The 22,129-nt window shown below is 35.7% G+C and overlaps 1 protein-coding gene across 1 annotated transcript; it reads right to left on the bottom strand.

Moving 5' to 3' along the window:
- Nucleotides 1–5,804: 5,804 nt before the first annotated feature.
- On the bottom strand, nucleotides 5,805–10,473 carry LOC107839327 (rho GTPase-activating protein 5). Its single transcript, XM_016682763.2, has 5 exons — nucleotides 9,692–10,473; nucleotides 8,774–8,894; nucleotides 8,558–8,680; nucleotides 6,753–6,983; nucleotides 5,805–6,576 (listed from the first exon to the last, which is right to left on the bottom strand). The coding sequence occupies exons 1-5, from the start codon at nucleotides 10,120–10,122 to the stop codon at nucleotides 6,013–6,015; spliced, it is 1,470 nt and encodes a 489-aa protein (XP_016538249.2). The 5' UTR covers nucleotides 10,123–10,473; the 3' UTR covers nucleotides 5,805–6,012.
- Nucleotides 10,474–22,129: the final 11,656 nt, after the last annotated feature.

The following is a 22,129-nucleotide window of genomic DNA, read 5'->3' as shown; positions in this document are numbered from 1 at the left end:
AGCTTCTTGGCTTCATTGTGCGACACTGCGGAATTGAAATTAATCAAGACAAGGTCGATGCAATTTTAAAGATGCCCGAGCCTCGAAACATTCATGAGTTAAAAAGCCTTCAAGGAAGGATAACATATTTAAGGAGGTTCATCTCAAACTTAGCCGAAAAATGTCAACCATTTAGCCATCTCATAAAGAAGGACACTCCCTTCAAATGGGACTAAACTTGTAGTAATGTCTTTGAGAGTATCAAATCATACTTAATGAAGCCACCAGTTCTTGCGGCGCCCATACCTGGGAAACCACTGATACTCTATATCGCGGCACAAGAAAGGTCATTCGAAACACTATTAGCTCAAGAAAATAGAGAAGGCAAAAAAAAAAAACTCTCTGTACTATTTGAGTAGAATGATGACACCAAATGAGTTGAAATATTCTCCGATCGAAAATTTATGTCTGGCATTAGCAAACACTACTTTTAAGCTCACGTTGTTCGTTTTGTGTCCAACGCAAATCCCATCAAGTTTGTGATGTCGAAACTAGTCCTCAGTGACCGATTTGCAAGGTGGTACCTCCAATTTTAGCAGTTTGAGATCGTGTACATCCCCCAAAAGGCTATAAAAGGACAAGAAATGGCTGACTTCATGGCAGATCACCCAATACCTGATGACTGGGAACTGAGCAATGAACTTCTTGATAAAGATGCAATGGCTGTTGAAGTTAGATCCCCATGGAAGATGTACTTTGATAGTGCTGTACATCGAGATGGAGCTGGTGCTGGCGTAGTGTTTATCACTCCACAAGAAGAGGTCATCCCCTACTCTTTTACCTTGATGAATCATTCCTCCTATAATGTTGCCGAGTATCAAGCGATCATACTCGGGCTAGAGATAGCTATCGACATGAAGCAACTGCAATTACAAGTTCTTGGTGACTCCCAATTGGTGATAAAATAGTTGTTGGGAAGTTATGAAGTCAGGAAGCCTGAGTTAAGACCATATCATGATTATGCACGAAATTTGATGGGATGGCTTGGAGAAGTAACCCTCCAGCATGTGCCAAGGAAAGAAAATAAGCAAGCTGATGCCCTAGCTGCTTTGGCCTCAACTCTAACTCTTCCAAATTAGACACGAGTTATTATCCGCCAAAATGGGTAGTACCACTATCAAATGAGGATGGGGACATAAAAGGTAAGGTTGAATACCTCGTCGTCGTTTCCAAAGCTGTAAAGAAAGATTGGTGGCAACCTATAATCGACTACCTGTGTTATGGGATACTTCCAAAAGATCCAAGGAGAAAGACTGACATTTGTCGTTGTGCACCTCGCCTCCTTTACTACAAAGACACACTGTACAAAAGATTATTTGAAGGAGTACTCTTACGGTGTTTGGCAGAGGAAGAAACAATCTAAGCATTGCAAAAAGCACACTCGGAAGTTTGTGGATCACATCAGTCTGGACCAAAGCTCCATTTTCACATTAAAAGAATGGGATATTATTGGCCAACGATAGTAAAAGATTGCTTGGAATATGCTAGAAGATGCAAAGCTTGCCAATTCCATGCAAATTTCATACATCAACCTTCAGAGGTACTACACCCAACAGTAGCATCTTGGCCATTCAATGCTTAGGGAATGGATATTATTGGTCCACTACCAAAATCTTCTGCTGGACACCTATAAATCTTGGCCACAACAGATTACTTCTTGAAATAGGCTGAAGCTATTGCTCTCAAGGAAGTAAAAAAAAATATTGCAAACTTTATCCGAGTAAATATCGTCTACCACTTTGGAATTCCTCAATAAATAATAACTGATAATGGAAAGCCATTTGATAATAAGCTGATGAACAAAATCTGTTATCTCTTTGGTTTCAAGCAACACAAGTCTTCTATGTACCATGTTGCCGCCAATGGTCTAGCCGAAGCGTTCAATAAGACTTTATGAAACTTACTGAAGAAAGTTATCTCCAAATCCAAACGAGACTGGTATGAGCGAATGAAAGAAGCTTTATGGGCTTATAGGACAACTTACCATACACCGACGCAAGCAACCCCATACTCACTTGCTGTTGGAGTTGAAGCAGTCCTGCCACTTGAGCGTCAAATACTTTCTTTGAGATTGGCTATTCAAGAAGGGCTCACCGATGAAGAAAATGCTAAGTTGCGTCTTAGGGAGTTAAAAGCTCTTAATGAGAAGAGACTGGAGGCTCAACAAAATCTTGAATGTTACCAAGCCCGGTTATCTCGTTCTTTCAACAAAAGGGTTCGCTTAAGGTGCTTTCAAGTTGGAGATCAAGTCCTTGCAGTAAGAAGACCCATTATCACTTTTCGTAAGTCTGGAGGCAAATTCACCCCGAAGTGGGATGGACCCTATGTTGTACAAGAGGCATATTCAAATGGAGCTTACAAGCTTGTCGATGCAGATGGTGTGAGGATTGGCCCCATCAATGCCAAGTTCTTGAAGAAGTACTGTCCTTGAAGGAAGATAACACTCCTTAAGGCACGAATATAAACTGCATGTCCACTTCTGGCCCGCAAGAGTATAAACTGTGAACGGATTAAAAATAAAATGTCCGCTAGGTTGAAAACCTCGAAAGAGGCGGCCTAGGCAAAAGTTAGGATGCAAAATAAATAAATAAATAAAAGGAAAAAATAAATAAAACATTCACCCCAGAACTACGTTGTGACTTGATCCTCTTCATTGAGTTACGTAGGCGCTTGAAATTTTATTCTAAGTTCAGTTGCATGAGTGTCAAAAAAAAAATATATGTTCCTCATATAAAAAAATTCAGTCTTCAAGAGTCTTTTAACTTTATAAATCTCTAGACTTACATCTCAAGTGTTGGTGACTCAATGGGGGCAAACCCCTATGAAGTATAAGATCCTTTGACATAAATTAAAGTCTTCAGATTCACTAAGTCTTCATGTTGGAGCTTTCAAGTTACCATATTGGAGCATGCAAGTTCACAAAATCTGATAGTTGAAGTCTTTAAATGACCTATGCATATAAGTTGAAGTCTTCAAATTCACTAAGTCTTTATGTTGGAGCTTTCAAGTTACCATATTGGAGCCTGTAAGTTCACTAAGTCTGATAGTTAAAGTCTTCAAATGACTTATGCGTATAAGTTAAAGTCTTTAAATTTACTAAGTCTTCATGTTGGAGCTTTCAAGTTACCATATTGGAGCTTGCAAGTTCACAAAGTCTGATAGTTGAAGTCTTTAAATGACCTATGCATATAGGTTGAAATCTTCAAATTCACTAAGTCTTCATGTTGGAGCTTTCAAGTTACCATATTGGAGCCTGCAAGTTCATAAAGTCTGATAGTTGAAGTCTTTAAATGGACTATGCATATAGGTCGAAGTTTTCAATTCACTAAGTCTTCATGTTGGAGCTTTCAAGTTACCATATTGGAGCCTGCAAGTTCACGAAGTCTGATAGCTGAAGTCTTCAAATGACCTATGCATATAAGTTGAAGTTTTCAAGTCTGCCATAGTGAACCTTTCAGAGTTTGAAAGTTGGAGTCATCGGGTTCTTTGATCTATAAGTTGAAGTTTTTAAATCCTTCAAGCCTTCTTGAGTTTACCTTCCAATCTTCATGAAATTACCTTTTCTTATGGCGGGGACGAATAGTCACCCCTATGCGCCATAAGATTACCATAAGGTTACCTTTTCTTATGGCAGGGACGAATAAGTCGTCCCTGTGCGCCGTAAGATTACCACAAAGTTACCTTTTCTTATGGCGGGGATGAGTAGTCATCCCAATGTGCCATAAGATTACCATAAAGTTACCTTTTACCTTTATCATAAGACTACCATGAAGTTACCTTTTACCTTTTTCATAAGACTACCATGAAGTTACCTTTTACCTTTTGTCATAAGACGACCATAAAGTTACCTTTTACCTTTTTTCTTAAGACTACCATAAATTTACCTTTTACCTTTTCTTATGGTGGGGACGAGTAGTCATTCTTATGGCGTAAGATTATCATGAAATTACATTTCTTATGGCGGGAATGAGTCGCACCATGTGGTTATAGCCTTTGCGTAAGATATATTATCTTAAGCAAAAGCTCGTCATTCACCTACAAAAAGATAGAAGAAAAAGAGAGAAAGAAAGTGCGTAAAGAAAGGACAAAAAAATATACCTTGCATTTTATGCTCGTTGACCCGAGATGAAGCTACTGTGGAATGTCTGAAAAAAAATTTGCTTGTAGGGAACAACACAAGATTATGAAAGTTAAAAGTGAACAAACTGCATTTATAAGGGCAAATAGGGCGGTGGAGGCAATCACAGATTAAATAGAATTAGGAGAAGAATTAAGGGGGCTCCGATAAAATTGGAACAAACAAAAAGACGCCACTACCTATGAAGTGAATAAGGAATTGCCAAGAAAGACAATATGCCACCTGAACGTGCAAAAGAAGTGAAAGAAAAGTCAAAGCCCCATTTTTTTTAATTTCCAGATGCATGCATTGGTTCATGACTTTTTTATATCAATTAATACTTCAAGTCTAGTCAAAGATCTCGACAAGTCTTGAAGTAGGGGCACTTTGTAAGCAATAAAATATTATTCGCACAAAATTTGAATAATATTAAAATTAAAATATATTAATCTCGAACAAATATTGAGATTAATATAATTGGATTAATTATTTGAGTCCAAACATGTATGGATTTAATTAAAATCCAATTGTTATTGGGCTAGTTCATTAATTTGGGCTAGAGATGACTAAGCCCACTTTAGCAAGCCCAAGATGTCATCATATGCTAAAAGCCCAATTTGATGCCACGTGTCAAATGACGTGGCATGCCAAGTCAAGTGAATGAGCCAATGAGACCAAGCCACGTGTCAAAATGATGCAGTAAATTAAAACCCCATACGAAATGTTATGTCACTTAAATCTGATTGGTTAAAGGAAGTTCATGTTTATCATGACTCTCTACTTCCTACAACTATAAATAAGGACCTCATAATTCAAAAAAAGAGGAGCAAGTTTAACAAGAAGGAAAAGAGAGCTTGTGGATCAAAGCAACAGATTTCTCTACAAATTCAAGAATTCAAGATCAGTTCAGCTTCAAGATCAAGAGTTTCTCTACAAATTCAAGATCAGTTCATCCAAGAGTTCAAGGTTCAAGAACAAGCTCAAGAGTTTCTCTACAAATTCAAGATCAGTTCATCCAAGAGTTTAAGGTTCAAGAACAAGCTCAAGCTTTCAAGATCAAGAGTTCAAAGTTCAAGAACAAGCTCAAGATTTCAAGATCAAGAGTTCAAGGTTCAAGATCAAGACTTCAAGATTCAAGAACAAGCTCAAAGGCCCTTGAATTCAAGTACAAATCGAGATCAAGCTCACCAAACCCGCAAATCAAGCTCAAGTTCAAGATCAAGACCGCAAGATTCAAGAACAAGCTATCAAGCCCTTTGATTCAAGCACAAGTCAAGATCAAATCCGTCAAGTTCAAGTTAAAGTTCAAGATCAAGCTCGAAGTCCTTGAATTTATAATTGAAAAGACGAATCATAGAAATTGTAATACTCACATAATGAAATCTATAAATCAATTGTTGCAATATTTTCTTGTCTCGATTATTATTTTCGTTCTCGAGAATTTTATTGTCCAACACTAGCTTCTTCAGTTGACACAAACACCCTGCTCTTACTGCCAAAACCACATAGGTATATATATCCACCAAATACTAGAAGTCTTTAAATAGAAACAACACTGCTTTCGCCTCATATTTCTATCACTACCAAGTATACATTCCCTTGTTTTGCAGTACGACGGTGCTGTTATGGCGCTACGATAGCTGGCAAATGAAGAAACAAATTATACATAGAGGCACACCTTCATTAATATGTTCATCAAACTACAAGTTAGTATCTGGAACACTCTACGAATAAAATGGTTCTCTCACTAGATTCTGGACCAAACATTACTGACGCCAGTATTAGTACAAACTACAGCAAATATTGAGAACAAAGAGATAACAAATATCCCATCCTATACTTTGAGGCAGACATTGTCATGCCAATGCTTCTCCGCCTCCTCTCCTACTATTTACAATCCCGATAAGTCTGCTCTTCTTCACTGGCTTACTCAGTTGAAATACAGGATGCCTGCATAGCTTTTGCATTCCTTTCCTTAAACTAAGCCTAACCACTGTATTCTCAACCTCCTCCGTGTCGAATCCCTCTTTAAACCTACTCTCTAGTGTTTGTCTTTTGTGAGCAACTGGAGATGTCTTCACAATGGAATCGCATTCCTCTCCAGCATCACTTGTGCTCCTACAGTTCCAGAATTGCTCCCCTGACTCGCACTCTGTACTGTCTAAAGTGTTACTTCTTGAGAGTTCACCAGCAGTTTGCTCTTCGTGAGAACAGACGTCCAGAACTGGTTCTTTTGTAAGTACTCCATTTGATTGTTTAGAGAGATAATCTGCCATGCAACTGGAAATGTTAGCACATGGTGACTGCATTTGGCATGTCACATGTGACTCTTCTCTTTCACGAAGGGTCTTTATAACAAGTGTCTTAAGGAAGTTCATTACTTGGACTGCATGAATCAGTGCGGTCAAAGGATCAACCATCTGCAAGATTTACTATCCAAATATTAGTATATATGAAACACAATCACCGGAGAGCATACCATATCATTCCCAATTTAGACATTTGGATAAAAACTAAACAACCCTTTAAGTTCAGTTTCCGTCAAACATGCATTTGAGAAGAGAACATAATAAACTTCTGAAAAGTTCTCAAGTACCTGAGTCATGTTAGGGGCAAAAACCATGGCAATATTCCTTGCATTCATCTTGTTATAACACTCATTATGCACAACGTCTGCCATTAAATTGATTGCCCAGTCAAGCAGTCCGGCTTCAGTTGGAGGAAGTAAGCTCACTAGTTGGGTGCACTCTTCTTCAGTGTTGCAATTCATCACCTGCTCCGGGGTTAGGGAATCTAGTACACCTGTAGGCAGCTCCCTAAACCATGCCTGCAGTCATATAGAAAGTCTTGGCTCATCAATTTTATAAGAGTGGTAAAGACTATATTTCTGGGCCAAACAGATCGTCACTGAATCAAGGGTTACATAGATATTTAAGGGGTTTATCTGGAAACGAAAATAAAGTATCCATAGAAAGCTGTCTTGGTGTACTTTTCCAGCCCCTGAGAGAAGTATTATACAATAAATAAAGGCAGTTCAGAGATAGATTACTGGTTTTGTAACCAAAAGACAAACACAATAACCACAAATGGAATTTACCAACCTGAGCACAGAACGCTAAGCCATATATATATGAGACAACGAAACCTCTCTACGACAGAAGTTATTTAAGTGTTCCATGAAAGAACAGTATTGACTAGCATAAACTTATATAGGATATTGGACCAGAAGCTATAAGTAATGGATTTTCCTCATGTACGGATAGAGCTCATTGGAACTAAGAAACTAGAATGCTAATCTTTGCTATCCTTTCTGTTCAAGAAGCAACTTTTGTTGTTGACCAATTTCATAATTTATTCACTTTCAAAGATTGCACAATAATTCACTTTAATAATTTAGGCAGCTACCTAAACCATGCCTGTATACATATGGAGAGTTTTGGCTCACCAATTTTATAAGAGTGGGAACGACTATATTTCTGGGCCAAATAGATAGCCACCGAATCAGGGTTACATAAATTTTAAGGGATTTATCTGAAAACGAAAATAAGTATACATAGAATGCTATCTTGGAGTGCTTTTCCAGCCCCTGAAAGAAGCAATTTATATGATAATACAAGGGCAATGTTTCTCAAGAAATCAAGGCAGTTCAGAGATAGCTTACTGGTTTTGTAACCAAAAGACAAACACCATAACCATGAACAGTATTGTTACCAAACTTAGCACAGAACGACAAGCCATGTATGAGCTTACTGTGAAACCTCTCTAAGAGAGAAGTTAAGTAAGCATTCAATCAAAGAACAGTCATGACAAACATAAATTTATATAGGATCTTGGTCCAGTGGTAATAAGTAGTGCAGTTTCCTCATGAACACAAAGAGTTCATCGAGAGAAACTAAGACGTAAGATAGTCTTCTTTGGACAATAATCTCAAGTAAAGAACCCAGAATGCTCATCTTTTTTATCCTTTGTGTTCAAGAAACATCTCCTGTTGTTGACCAATTTCATAGTTTATTCACTTTCAAAGATTGTACAGGGCCGATGTACTAAACAAAAGGCTAAATGCATGTTACGTTTACAATACATTTATTGATTTTCCATTCTGGCCCAGACTCAGGGCTTATACACCAAATCTTTGATGCTGCCTATTGTTTTTTCAATTCGATCTTGTAATGGACTCCAGAGGTAAAATAAATCTGCCATACAACATTTAGCATAACATACGCGACAATAGACTGGGAAAGTACTTTAACAGGCTAGGTATAGCAAAGGTGGATACTAAAAATTGGGATTTCAGTTTAATTTAGACCTTCATGATCTTGCTAGCATCTATTCTAGTTAGTTTCAACTTGAAAAACTCAGCAACGAATGGAGATGGACGAAGGATGAATATGTTAAAGCTACCTTAATCAATCCTGCCAAACAATGAACATCAATTCCATATGGTACAATGCCTCTACTATTCAGCTGGTTCCTCACAGTTTCTCCTTGACTATTCTCAGCATTAATCCGGAATATTCCTTCTACCTTCAACCAAAAGCAGAAAAGACTGCCAGTTTCAGCATATTTAATGCTAATAGCGATATTTTAGATTTTTCAAGTACAGAGAAAGAACAATACTTGAAGGCCTCCTTCAGTATACAGACGACTCTGCAGCTCAAGAAGTATTGTTGGCACACTGTTTCCTCTATTGTCATATGAACACTGCATTGACTGGACAGAAACTCCAAATACACTTGCACTGCAAATTACAATAAAAAATTTCAGCATAAAGAATCAGCACAAGAACTGAGCAAGACGATAATCTCAGGCTATAGTCAGGTGAACATGAGCAACCAACAGTAGCTGAAAAAATAAAAATCACCAAATAGCAGTTTCTAATGTTAAGATATTTAAGAGCCCTTATGATGGTAGAACAAATTAATAGCAATACAATCATGAAACTCTTTCCAACAACAATTGCTTTTCTAATAATGGACAATATCAATTGGGCAATTCTCTCTTCCAAGGTCCTAGACACGAAGGAATACAGACAGCTAATGCATATCAACTTCAACAGCAGGTTGAAGCATGTAAGACAGATTCAGAATTGATTTTTGGCCCATCATTAAATCTACTATATCAATAAATCAATCAACTATACTCAATCTCAAACTAATTGGGATTAACTATATCAATCCTTTACCATGTTTCCACCCTGTTCTCTCCAATTTCACACACAATTTGTTGCTCGTCAGCTGTAAGCTGAATGGAGCAGCCCAGTAGACTAAGCTCCTATTACGCGCAAGGTCCTGGGAGCTCAAGACAACAATGGTCTATTGTACACGGCCTTATCATGCATTTCTGCAAGAGACTGTTTCAACAGCTAGAACGCATGACCTCCTGGTCACATGGCAACAACTTTACCGGTCGTTAATGAAAGTGTAGCTTCCCAAGGAAGAGAAGCTTCCCAGATCTGGGTAAGATAAACTCACCTCGTTGGACATTGAATATTCTATTTAATAAAAAGAACAGTAATAATGGGGATGGAAGAGTAACCTTGCGCTAGGGACTTTACGGGGGACTTCAGGCTGGAGCTCAATAGGCAATCCAAGGAAGCCATTGAAACGATCAAAGGTGACGTGAGAAACATGACAAACATCAGTAGGCCATCCAATATCCATATTAGCCACATCATCCCTATCCACACTGCAAGTCACCAACGACTTCCTTAACGCCGTCACCAGAACCGCCAGAATTGGGGATTGATTATTCTCATTGCTCTCACGTCTACGCTCATCGCCCGAAACCCGAACCGGACTCAAAAACTCTTCTTCTTCCTCCTCCTCTTCTTCTTCTTCTTCTTTATTCACTTGTTCGTAATCATAGAGCGAGGAACATCGAGGCGACAAGTCTAGTACTGTTGAGGAACTGGAAGCAGACACCCGACGGCCAAATGTATACGACTTAGATCGCAAAAGCCGAGTCATAATTCTGAAAATTTACATGCAATTTCCTAGAACAACAACTGGAATTATATGGCTATATATATACATGCATTTATGACGAAGGAAGAATGATGGAAGTGACGAATGGAAAAAGGGGTTGCTTGTGAATGAGAAGAAGATAAAGGGGAGGGAGGGAAATAATAAGGACATGAGAGTGAGTGAATTGGAATAGTTGTAATGAGAGCGATAGCGGGTGGGGCGTGGTGGGGGGGGGGGGGGACACCGATACATTACTCCATTATTATAATGCACTGTCTTTTTGGATTTATATGATTTTCCGCTCGTGAATTACCTGGAAATGGCACCTATAATACTAACTCCTTTTTTGCTTTTGACACGACGGTGACCACCCTGCCAAGCTGCTTTCTATAAATTAGTCTGAAATAATTTTCATTATGTTTGGAATTTACCAAATCAGGTTCATGTAATTTGACATTATTCCTTCTAAATCTAAATTGAAGAATACATAAATACTAGAGTATTTGACACCCCTGGATGGTAAACTGTAACATCAAAATTTTACTTGCACGACTATTCCATGTTTTTTCCTCCTCCCATGTTTTCTCGCAGTACTCGTCACTACTCCTTTCCGAACATTTTTAGTTGTCCCTATATATAATGACATCTGCATCTCTCTTCAAAAATAGGAGTAATAAATAAATTAAAGATACCGTATTTGATCATATATAATTTCAATAGATTTGTAATGAGTAATTAATACTAAAAAAATAATTATTTTATTTTTTGGATATATAAAAAATACTGTAATAAATAAATAAAAATGAAGTGGAAAGTGATTAATGGTACAAGTGTCAGCAGAAAAAGTTGAAGGAGGTGGGGTGGGGTAAAAGCATAAACCAGCTCGGACACCTTGAATATCTAAGAAATGTGAAGGCCGTGAATAAATAAATAAATAAATAAATGCATTGACTGAGCATACAACTAGCTGCGGTTGTAGTAATAATATGATAAATTAATGTGGAATGAGATAGAGAAAGGAATGTAAGCCGCTAGGGAGCAGACGAACGGAATCAGAGCATTAATCCCATCTTCCCAGAATGAATGTGCATACACTACCATATAATTAATGCGTACTCATCATAATCATCTAATTAAATCAAGAATTATAATATATCAGGATAATTTAGTCCCCCAACCAATGTATGCAGCTTTATCCCTTTTCTTCCTATACTGGTGCTGCTACAGCGTAACTATATCTCTATCTTACTTACAGGAAGAAGAAAAAAGAAGAATTAACGTACGGAAAAGAGGTGAAAGAAGGCACAGTCGGATTCTTATTTTATCTTACGAAGCAAATCAGTGAATACTATCAATTATCTGTATCATTCAGTTGCTGTCTGCTGTTGGCAAAAAGGGACAAAGGAGTATTACGCAACATGTCACCCTTTCTTAGCATATGGTCATTTGGCCATGACAAGTGTATTGGAACTTCTCCTTTCTTTTTCTTCCCCACGTTCGTTCATTCTCAATTTTCCATATTTGTTATGTTATGTTAATCTCTACTACTTACTAGTATAATGCCTATTTGTATGCTAATCAGATTCTTCCCGTCAACTCCTACTCAAAAGTTTCCCTTTTGTCTTTTACAAGAATCGTCCAAAATCTTATACATTGAGTTACCGTTAAAAGAATCTATCAAAAAATAATTTATTTATTCCATAAACTAGAAACTAAGATTTGCGTAAATTCTATTTGTACGGTTGTATTGAATAGGTCGCTATTGTTGTTGTTGAGTGGTCAATATACAAGAAGGGACTGAGGTGAATTGGATAGGAGTCATGATCGAACATGATGTTTGTTTGATGGACCTAATTAAAAAAATAAAGTCGTGCCCATGTCGTGAGCTAACTTTTAACATGGTGTTAAGCTTTGATCGTGCCAAAATATTTTAAACAGGAAAACCAAAACCCAGCCATATGGGTTTGTTCACAAGTGTATATTTATATCTTTACTATGCGATTCTGCTAACACTATGTAACAGATACTTGACAGATAACATTTTGGAATGTTCGAAAGAAAGGGCAGAGATATACATTTTTCAAACAAGATAAAATTAACTGAGGCTTAATTATGGCAATGAATTAGATGGTTAATGATAGTGCAGGTTGATGTTTGATTTAATCCAAAGATACTTCACAAAATAGTGTCACATGAAGGCATGTGAGATGTCTCTCTCGGGACCCCTTTCTCTGTTTTTTACTCTCTATTAAGTCACCCTCCTCTTTAATTTGGGACCTCTTGTTGATTTAGGACTGTTATCCTCATCAATTCAATGCTTCTAAATTTGTACATCTAGTTATGTTTATATCAACCTAATAACATAGTTACAAAAGAGATTTTTTCACCTATTTGTAACAACTGAATGTTTCTGTTTCACGAAAATTTTCTTAAAATAATGTCTTCTATAGACCTTTTTGTTTCTTTCTCATGTCAATCAAAATCTTTAATTGTACAAGATATCAAGAATACTCGGATGCACGTTGTAAGAGCTCTTTTGGGCCTTTAGGACTACCAAAAGTTTGGTTATCAGCCAAGTTTCACTGATGTCCAAAAATAAATTAATTTTTTTTTTTAGTACAGGAAACATTAAAAGCATAATAATTTAACGTGGTTCTGATAGATATGATCCTATGTTCACGGAGAATGACACGCATTTTATTCACTGTGGGAAAACTCCAACTATTGAGATCTGATTTCAGTGTCTTGGATACTTTCTGGGTGTTAAGCACCATCAATTTTAGTGATTTGTAAGAATTTCTTTCCCAACTTCACAGAAAATTAAGGTGATGTTATGGTTACACCATCAATGTCGATTGTCTCAATGTCTCGATAAAGTATTTGAAGTACATTAAAGTGATGATATCATCGAATGGCCTGTTCTGGTCTTCTCTATTTTATAGTAACACATACGTGTCTGAACAAGATTAATGACAACCAACAGTACTACTAGAGTGTGAGATGATTAATTGAGATCATTTTATTTCCATTAGAGTGATAGTATAATTTTTATACATTGTTGAGTCAACTAAGAACAAACCAGAGATAAAACATATAGGGTACAATGTGAGTTAATAACAATCCCCCAAAAAAGAAAGAAGGATCATTGTAAACTTATTCTAGAATCAATTAAAAATTATCAAGTGTAATGCTGACGATCCTATTGATCAAAACCCAAATACAACATTGATCATTCTGATTAAAAAAATAAAAGGTTTTATGTAATACCTTTCATAATCATGCATGATGATGTTATAACTAGTGACAAGTGCCTGTTCTTGGATATTTAACCCCCAAAAAGTAGCAGTGACATCAATTATAATGGCATTGGCTAACTTGCACGCACTTTAAACAATTCTAATAGTACTTATATTCACTACCTCGTATAGACTATAGAGACGTATTTAATTATCTTATCGAGCAAAACTTAGATAATTAAGAATTTTGTTGCGGTTAGTGCGTGGGATTTGAACTCTAGACTACTCCAATAATTTGCAACTTTATTAACGGATGATAAGTTAGCATGGACAGACTTAGAACAAAATCTACATGTTCATGGTAATTAATAACTTTTGTCCAAATATATGTTAATTCTCACTAAATAAACTATAAATATTTAACACGAAACTCAATTATCATAAACTTGAAATGTTGAATTCGTCTTCGTGAGTCACACCCCCAAGTGACATCATACTATCCATCAGTTGTAGCAACACTTCGGATTGATTCATGCCTTCTTCCATAACGTTGCAAACAAGCTAAGTCATGCACTTTTATTTGAACAGAAGGAGCTAGAGTACACTTGGAGAAAAGTCCCTTTGAAGCTACTCTAAGCACACACACAAAAGAAAAAATAAATATTATGAGTCAAATAATGAATGTTGAAAATGAATTGAATGATATAAAAGGAAGAGAACATTGGAGGGGTTGGGAAAGTAGGTGTGATTGTTACGTAATCCCAACTAAATCACCAACAATTAACATAGTCATAAATGGGCTTCTCAACCAAATCCTTAGTTGATCCAATATGCTCCCTCCGTTTCAAATTACTTGATCTTTATTAATTTAAAATACCCCTCAAAAGGTTTTTTTTTTATTGGACTAATTTATGTTTTATAATTTTTAAAATTCTAGATTAGATAGTTTCGAAAAAAGTAATAAAATTTTCTTAATTTGTTAAAATGGATAAAATGAAATGAAACGGAGGGAGTATGTATGCCATGTGTCTTAATTTAGGTTCTTAAGCTTTCGGTGATAGGGGATTAGGGTCTAGAGAAGAATTAATTAAGAGAGTAAACAAAAATTAATTTTCACAGATCGCTTCGGAATTACGTGAAGTTTTTAACTCTTTCTATCCTTTTTTCCTTTTTGGTTCATTGAAGGCACGTAATATTGATTGTTGCCTTTTGTATAAAAGCTCGAAGAAGACTTGTATTACGAGCTAACTAGATGGGCTAAATTAAGGAGCATGTGTTTCCACTAATCATATATATGATCAAAATAGAATTCTTTACTGTAATTAATTATAAAACATTCTCTAGTTCTGATCCAAGAACTTGTTGGAACAATTCTTAATTTAGTCAAGAAATGTGAACCTGCTTCACAACATTCATTTAACTTATAACTTAAGCCAATATGCAATATGCCAGGAATTTGTCAAAATAAAAATGGAATGATGCATTTTGGATTTTTATTTTATTTTTTTTAAAAAAGGTTTAGGTTTATACAGGATGGTGTAAAAAAAAAATTAAACAATCATGTCATTAATTTATAAGGTGATTATAAAGTAAGTATCTATCTGATTTCGTGAGGTGAGCAAATTATACAGGCGTCATTAATCGATTTGCCCAATACAATATTCAAATCATTCTAGCTAGTCATTACTCAACCTCAATTGACAATGAACAATTTATGAATATTAGATAATATTGTGTGAAATATAATGTAAATTAGTCATAGAAACTATCAAGAATAAAACACCTAATAAAAGAACATTAAATTGCATGCATTGTCTTTAAAGTTGACAAGTCTTTGTTTTTGTCCTTTTAACAATTAAACTTATACCTGGATATGCATAAGTTCTTTAAACACTAAAGTCATGTGAGGCATGACCTAAATAATATTATGATACAAAATTATATATTTATATTTCATGATATATATATATATATATATATGTTACAAAAGACATAAGTTAGAGACCACACAAATAACAAATATGGAATATAATTGTAAATGATGGAATAAGGATATTAGCATGTTTAGTCCCTCAAATATCAATAAATTCAGATTTGGTCCTTGTAATTTCTAATAGACATGCACATTTAACATTCAGGTATATATATTTGCACTTTTGACCCACGGTGAATCTTCACCGGTAGAGGTGATCGTTCGATATTCGGTTTGGTATTTATAAATTATGAATTCGATAATTCGGTAATCGATAATTAAAAGTAAATATTAAATATCAGAATTTTAGATTTCGGTTCAGTAATTTGGTAATCAGTAAATTAATTTTGATTCGATGCGGTATTTGATAATACTATGTTTCTATTTTATCAAACTAAATGTTTGAAAAATCAACCTACTCACAGTAAAGGCAACTACAAATGTAATCAAGTAAACAGGGTTAGTTTGGTTGGAGTTTTTGACTAATGCTATTGTAAAGCAGGAGTGAAAAATAGAGGGTGGACCTTTTGACCTTTGAACTTTGGACTGACAATGGGTCAATTAGATCTATTATATATGTACGGGTTGGACCTTTATTTAATTAATAATTAGGTGTTTGGTAAATACCAAATACAAAATGGTATTAATATGTTGTATCGAATCCAAATTTGAATACCAAAATTTTAAAACTTAAATCCAAAAATTGTATCAAATACTGAATTATCGAATACCAATATCAATTTTTTTGGTTTGATGCAATAATCGATTTTCGATATTTTATGTTTAACCCTATTCACCAATGTAACAAGTCACTAAGTGTTAGACTATTCAATTTATCAATATAATATGTTAAATTTATATTAGGGATAATACCCACGTAAATATCTGAACTTTGACCAAATTTCCAATGGAGCATACTGAACTTTGTGGGGGTTCAATTACCCCCTCCCCCAACTTTTTTTTTTATATTTTAATGGCATATATCGACCAACTTTTACACATGTGTGTGTTCACCGACCTTGAGCGCGTGAGAGTGATTAAAAAAATGTTATAAACCTATTTTTTTGACACGTAACTCTATATATTTGGGTTAGATTCATTTATTCCTTTAATTTAAACAATTTAAGGAGAGGTAAATCTCCTTCTTCTTCTCTACTCCCTTTTCCTCTCAATTCTTGAAGATATGCATTGATTTTCTTTGTTTTCTTTAATAAATTTCTGACTATTTTCTAACTTCTTCTCACTAATTTCTAACTTCTTCTCAATATTTTCACTAATTTTTAACTTGTGATTTTTGAAATTAGGGTTCGCTATGGAAGTGTAAGTTGGATTTGAATACGATTTGTTTAGACAAGGAAGATCCAATATTGAATGCAGAGGTGCGATGCAATCATGGTCTCTTACTCTATTTGAAGACTTCTTGGTCCGATAATAATCCGGAAAGAAGATTTTGATCTTGCCCTTATTATGGATCAAACAAGTGTAACTTTTTTCTTTTGAGGGATGGTGTGGTTGATGAACGATCTCAGTTCATTATTCTAAAGTTGGTGAAGAAAGTGAAGGACATGAATGAAATGTTGAAGATAATGAAGACGAAGGAAGAATTAGTTGGTGCTTACAGTGATAGGGAAATAATGGAGATGGAAGCTGAATCTGCATTCACTCAAATAGAAGAATAATGTAGCTCATTTGTTAAGATGAAAGACGAGGTGAAAAATACACCACAGAAGACGATTAAAGTGAAGAAGATAGAGAGTTTAGTAGTATCCTCATGGTGTGTATTTTCATAATGTGTATTGTTACATGGTTCAAAATAGCCGGTTGAAGTATATTGTGTAGTTTTATAATATGAATTTATCGTTGGAAGTATTTCTTGTATGGTATGGTAGTTTGAACTTGATTCTCTTATGACAGTGTTTCTTGTATGGTGGTTGAAGTTGATTTTGTTGAATGAAATCTCTTATTTCAAATTGATTGTTGGTTTTGAGTACTTGTATGTTTTGTTCATTTTGTTGAACTAAATTCATTATACCAAAATTGATAGAAAAGAAAGAATACAACCACAAAGGATAGATACAAATTTATAGATCCCAATATTCAATACAGTAGAACAAAATCAGTGCATAACTATTAGAGATGCAACTTGAACTTTCAATTGCAACATATACTACAAAATAACTGCACAAATGTCTGAGATGCAACATTCAAGTGTATCATAAAACCTTCACAAAAAATGATCTTCTCAAATAACCTACCCTAATTTACAATACAACATCAGTTTTAGTGTAAAAAACTATCAACATTTTAAAACTACTTTCATTGTTACTTGGATTGTGATGAAGCCATTTTCTGTCTTTTGTTCCTTCTCATCTCATCTCTCATCACTTCAAGCTGGTTTCCAGTCATTACTTTTTTGCCCCTCCACCTTACTCTTATTTTTGGTTTGTAACCAAGGTTCCCAGTAATATCAGCAGATCTTATAGGATGTGCAGAACTAGTATGTAGTATCCTATTACTTGGCAACCCGGGCTGCAGACAAAGAAAGAAAGAAAATTTTATACGTATAAACCTCTAAAGACAAATTAAACTTAAATTAAATCAATTAGCACTTACATTATATGTTGTGAAACTATTTTCAGCAATCAAAACACTCATTTCGACTATCTTTGACTTTTTACCAGTTGAAGCATGTGGATTTGTTGGAGTATGAACAGGTGAAGCAAATGGATTTGGTGGAGCATAAACAGGTGAAGCAGGTGGATTTGGTGGAGCATAACTGGTTTGATTTTCAAACCACTCATGCAAAAGTGGTTTGATTTTCAAACCACTCATGCAAAGGTGTCCTCCTTCCCACTCCTATGTCACCAAAAGGTGTTTTTTTTGTCCTTCCCCTACCTTTTACAGCTACTGCAGCTGCTACAGCATGTTCGACACCCCCTTTCCTTTCTCTTGCAGCTGCTGCAGCATGTTCAACACCCCTTTTCCTTCCTCTTGCAGCTGATGCAGCATGTTCAACACCCCTTCCCCTTCTTCTTGCAGCTGTTGCAGCATGTTCAACACTCATTCCCTTTTCTCTTGCTGTTATTGCAACATATTCAACATGTTTAACACCCCTTCCCCTTCCTCTTGCAGCTGCTGCAGCATGTTCAACACTCTTCCACATTCCTCTTGCAGCTGCTGCAGCATGTTCAATATTCCTACCCCTTCCTCTTGCAGCTGCTGCAACATGTTCAACACCCCTTCCCCTTCTTCTTGTAGCTGCTGCAACATGTTCAACATTTGTAGCTGGTGCAACTTGTCTAACTGGTGAATCAGGTGTTGTCTTTCTAAGCCTTCCCCTAGGTCTAGGAGGTGCATCAGGATTATCACTTATTTTTCTTGGCCTTTCCTTAGGTCTAGGAGGTGCATCAGTAGTAGTAGAAGGAGTGTTTATTGGCCTCCCCTTAGGTCTTGAAGTACTTGGTACATCACTTGATCCAACATTAAGAATACTTGATCCAACAGAATCCTACAAAAATAGTTGAAGCAGTCACAAATTCAAAAATAATTAAGCTACAAATAAATAATAGAAGTCGTTTAAAGTTACACACCTTGAAAGGACAACCTCTTTTGTTGTGATTTTGTCCATGACAGATGCTACAAGTCATGTAAACTCCTTTTCTTGACATCTTTCCACACTTTTTGGTCTCATAAAACTGTCTATTCCTTCTCTTCTTTAGCCTGCCAGGCATAGGAACAACAACCGGTGGCTCAACATGAGGATTTGTTAACTCTGGCCATATGTTCATGTTGGTCACTGGTTGAATGTAATGACAGTAAGTCTTAAGACAAGTCTCCTTATTGTAACAGCTATCAACAAAATTAATTGGATCCAATTTCTTGTAGAGTATGGCTGCAGTCCCATGTGGATATGGTATTCTCTTGAGCATCCAAGATTTATAGTTGCATGTGTTATCCCTCAAATCCACACTATGTATATATGGTCCATCCGATATTTCAAAACCTCTCTCTTCATTGAAGTCAATATTACATGTCATTGACTTCTCAGTGTTTTTTTCTACCACTCTCAAAGCCATTGGAGATATTTCAGTCATCCATGTTTCTGGAAAGTTTGGGAATTCACCTAGTCTAGTCATTACCTTCACCCTTATCTCTTCTAGCATAGTAATAATTGTTTTATGCCTTGGTCCTAAGATCTAAGCATTAAAGCTCTTAGCCATGTTATTATCTATGCTATCACACTTAATTTCAGTTCTAAAGTAATTTTATACCAACTTTGTACCTTGTAATGAAGTAAATCTGAAAAAATATCTTCACCACCTAGCATGGCCAATTGGTTCAGATTTTTCTTCATTTCAGATTCAAAGGTGCTTCTTGCATATTTCCAGAACTGGTTTCTTATTTGAAGACCTCTCCATTTTTTTTTCAATTGGCAAGGATGTGTCTTGCACACATCCTATGCTCCACCCCTGGTAAAAGCTCCATCAATGTTGCTCTAAGATCCTGAAAATCAGATCATAACAAATTACATATTCATAACTACACATAATATTCATTACACATAACTAAATAAATAAAAAAGTATACCTTTTGCATATCTGAAATGATTGTGTTTGCATATCTGAAATGATTGTGTAATCTCTGCCATCTGTTAATCCCAAATCCTCTATCAACAATTTCACAAACCATGTCCATGTGTTCTTATTCTCATACTGTACTACAACCCAAGAAATAGACAACATTTGATTATTGTCATCTTTAGCCACAATGACCAACAACTGTCCTTTGGTTACTCTCTTCAAGAAATATCCATCTAAACCAATACATGTTCTACAACCATCCAAAAAAGCTTTTTTGCATGCATCAAAACAAATGTAGAAACTTTGAAAAACAAGCTTACTACTATCATCAGAATCATCAACTTTCACAACACAAGTGGAACCCAGATTGGACCTCAACATTTTATCTCTATAGTCAAATATTCTTCCAAACTCTTTCAAATGATTACCCATTAAATCTTGAAGTATTTTACCTCTAGCTCTCCTGGCAGTACTCTTTCCAACATGTATACCCAATTCTTTTCTAATCAACTGTTGGAACTGAAATAATTTCATGTTTGGCTGCTCACTAATTCTATCTTTGAAATGCTTATGCAGGAATTTTGCATTACACATGGAATTTCTAGTGGTTTTGATACACCTATGCTTAGGATTGTAGGTTTTAATTTGAAATCATCGGTAGACTTATTAATACTTGTATATAACAGCTAAGGACACCCTTCCCTACATCTAACCCTAACCTTTTTAGACTTATTAATATACTTCTCTAACTTAACACCTCTTTGAAGTGTATATTTTGTAACAACATCTCTAAACTCATTCACATCCTCAAAAAACATGCCCAATTGCCACACAACCTGTTTTACAGAATCATCATACACTACCTTTCTACTATCTGTCCTTCCTAACCCATCTTCTAAATCAGAGTCCACACTATATTCATCAGAACTAAAATACACAGGCTCATCCGCAGCAACTTTACCTTTGAAACTTTTATCAGCAATTTCTGTCTCCTCAAATCCTAGATCTGGACCAACTTCACCAACAGAAACTTTTGTAAGGTCATTAGGTATTCTTTCTCTTCCCTTCATCCTCTGGTATTTCTTTCTTTCAGCCCTCAAGTTTATGTCCTCCTCGTGCACAACACTTTTAAATTCAGTACCATCTTCAATAAATAGATCTTCATGGTCTAAATTTAAGCAGTTTTCAGTTGAGAGGTCAGAAACATCAGTTTTTGCAGCCTCAAAAGTAGCTACAACTTCACTACCAGCTGCAGTCTCACCACCAGATGCAACAACACCACTAAATGAGGCCTCACCAGGTGCAGCCTCAGCAGTAGCTGCAGCTTCACCACCAACTGTAATAAAACCAGTAGATGAGGCCTCACCAAGTAGAGCCTTATTTTCAAGCTCAACATATGCTGCAGTAGTTGGTGCTTCATTAAAATGACCACCGTCAACCCCTTTTTCAACAACCCTATCCTCTTCATGGACCCTCTTGTCACCTTCTTTCTTAAAAGCAACAAAAGATTTCTCATTGGTAGTAGTGTATTCCAGCAAACCAATGGGACCATCAACTTGATCAAGTTGATCAACCATGTGACAAACGTACACCTCAACAATATCCCTATTTTCAAAGGATTGTGAAAGTTCAAAAATATCCTCATCACTTTGAAAAGATAACAGAAAGTCCTTTTTAGGTGGCCTTAGATAAACCATGCACCTTGTTGTAGCATACCCTAACTCTTTTTAAAAAGCCAGTTAGCTCAAAATAAGATAATTTATCCACATTCACATCAAAAATATATGTGACTTCACTACCCCTTAATCTGATTTTTTACTTTTACTATTCAAAACACCAATATGAAAATATCTCAGGGTTATATATGTAAAATCACCCATTCCTGAAATTTAGTCACATTCATAACGAGTTAAAATTAAGAAAAATTTAATTATTCAAACATGCAGTAATTAGTCACACATGAAGAGTCAATTTAGATTACAAAAAAGCCCTAACTTATTGATAAAAATAAGAATGATTTAGAATAGCAAAAAATCCTAAATTTAAGAAATTATGAAACTACAGACTTGTTGAACAATAACCCTAAAGAAATTGTCATAGAGTTTCAATTTTTAAGTTTAGCAAAGCTAACCTTCAAGACTTGTTCAACACCAAGACTCTCACAACTCCCAATACGAAATCACACCTCGAGGAACACCCGAGCAGTTGCTAACGTTGATATT

The sequence above is a fragment of the Capsicum annuum genome, chromosome 8 (genome assembly GCF_002878395.1).
Source record: "Capsicum annuum cultivar UCD-10X-F1 chromosome 8, UCD10Xv1.1, whole genome shotgun sequence".
In the NCBI taxonomy this organism is placed as follows: domain Eukaryota; kingdom Viridiplantae; phylum Streptophyta; class Magnoliopsida; order Solanales; family Solanaceae; genus Capsicum; species Capsicum annuum.
Note: the sequence above shows the minus strand (reverse complement) of the source record. Positions and strands in the feature narration are given on the sequence as shown.